The sequence below is a fragment of the Austrofundulus limnaeus genome, unplaced genomic scaffold (assembly GCF_001266775.1).
Source record: "Austrofundulus limnaeus strain Quisiro unplaced genomic scaffold, Austrofundulus_limnaeus-1.0 Scaffold161, whole genome shotgun sequence".
NCBI lineage: Eukaryota > Metazoa > Chordata > Actinopteri > Cyprinodontiformes > Rivulidae > Austrofundulus > Austrofundulus limnaeus.
Genome location: NW_013952563.1, coordinates 76,783 through 78,385, shown reverse-complemented (window position 1 = coordinate 78,385; position 1,603 = coordinate 76,783). Strand labels below are relative to the sequence as shown.

At 36.5% G+C, this 1,603-nt stretch overlaps 1 protein-coding gene across 1 annotated transcript in view; it reads left to right on the top strand.

The window, feature by feature from the left end:
* The window catches only part of LOC106523602 (GTPase IMAP family member 8), a gene marked incomplete in the record, with an annotated part of 5,643 nt that extends 4,744 nt beyond the window's left edge, over positions 1-899 (top strand). Inside the window, 1 exon segment of the mRNA XM_014017087.1 lies at positions 1-899. Coding sequence (XP_013872541.1) covers positions 1-562 — 562 coding nt within the window.
* Between the last annotated feature and the right edge of the window lie 704 nt (positions 900-1,603).

Genomic DNA, 1,603 nt, shown 5'->3' with positions numbered 1-1,603 from the left:
AGAAGAAGAAGATCAGAAGAAGAAGAAACAGGAAGCTGCAGAAGAACAAGAGTTTGAGAAAAAACTGAGTGGTATACAGGAAAAAATAAATTCAGCATCAGATTTGGAGATAAAAAGTTTACTGCAGCAGCTTAAAGAAAGTTTGAGTAAACAACAAGAAAACAGCCAGAGAGAACAGAGAGAATACTGGGACAGGAGGAAAAATGAGAATGAAAACACAGGAAAGGAGGCTGAATCCAAACTGAAACAGCTGCAGATGGAGTACGATCAGATGAAGGAGACATTTGAAAAGGATGAACTAAATGAAGATGAAACTCTGAGAGAGTTGGAGGACAAATATGAGAGAAAAGCTCAGGAGATAAAAAAGAAGTATGAAAAAGATGCTCGAGACGAAGCTGAAGAGTTTAATGACGTCAGACAGAAAAACACAGCAAATTTTGCAGGTTTGAAGGAGGAACACCGGGAGGAAAGCCACGTTTTGAAAGAACAACACAAGAAACAAACCAAAGAAAGAGAAGAGAAGTACAACAGAGAGTATAATAAACCTTTGGATAACCTGTAAATTCACAAAGAAGAACAATTTAAAAAGAACTCAGACTGAGTTCGAGAATTTAGGAAAGGAGTAGATGAAAGATGTCAATCACATGAAGGAGAAATACTCCAATAACTGTGAAATCCTTTTTAAAAAATCCTTTAAAAATAGCATCAACTTGGACTGGCAAATGGAAACATTTGGATCAAAATAAAGGAAGGAACACAGGCTAGAATGGTTAAATAAATCAAAGATTTGGAAACATTTAAATGAGTTAAAGAGGGAAAAACCATAAATGAAACAACTTGGTAAAAATGAATTAACAATATAACAGAAATGAGAGATAAACTCAAATATGAAAACTGTAATAGAACTAATACTTTTATGTTTAAGCCAGTAATTCATAACATACTTTATTAACCTAGGTTTTCATGACATGCTGTTCTTCTGCAGATAGAATGATTAAAGTCAGAACAAGATTTTCTAACAACAGTCATTCTTAGATATCACTTGTGTTTATCTTTGTGTTTTCCATTGACCTTGTATCAAATCTTGCTAAGATGACATAATGGTGTTTGTTAATATATATATGAGGCCTCTCAAGACACAGTGAGTAGTGTGGAGAGACAGTGACAGAGAGAAGCAGAGGCACAGAGACAGGCCACGTTCTCTGTGTTTCCTGTTGTTGCAATAAAACTCAGCTGATCATCTCACGGAGTACCTTCATTCTTGGACCACGTATTTCTCTTTATTAAATAAATATTGCCATAACAGTTTGGCGTTGTCGCAGAGGCCCACTAGGAGATCAACGGACCAAGGCCACATTGCAGGTGGACTGATATGAGTGAGCAAGGACTGGACTGCTCAGGACCGTGTCTCCAGCTGGATGAAAAGAACCTTTTTTATGGTAAATTGTTTTAACAACAGAGATACACTGCTGATGATTGTGATGGATGATCTTGAATGAGCAAAGAACTCTGGATTTTATTTTTGGCTGTTAAAGAATCTGAGAAGATTTTTGAAACATCATCTGCTGAGAGTGAGTACAGAACAGCTTCAAGATGCCTCCTT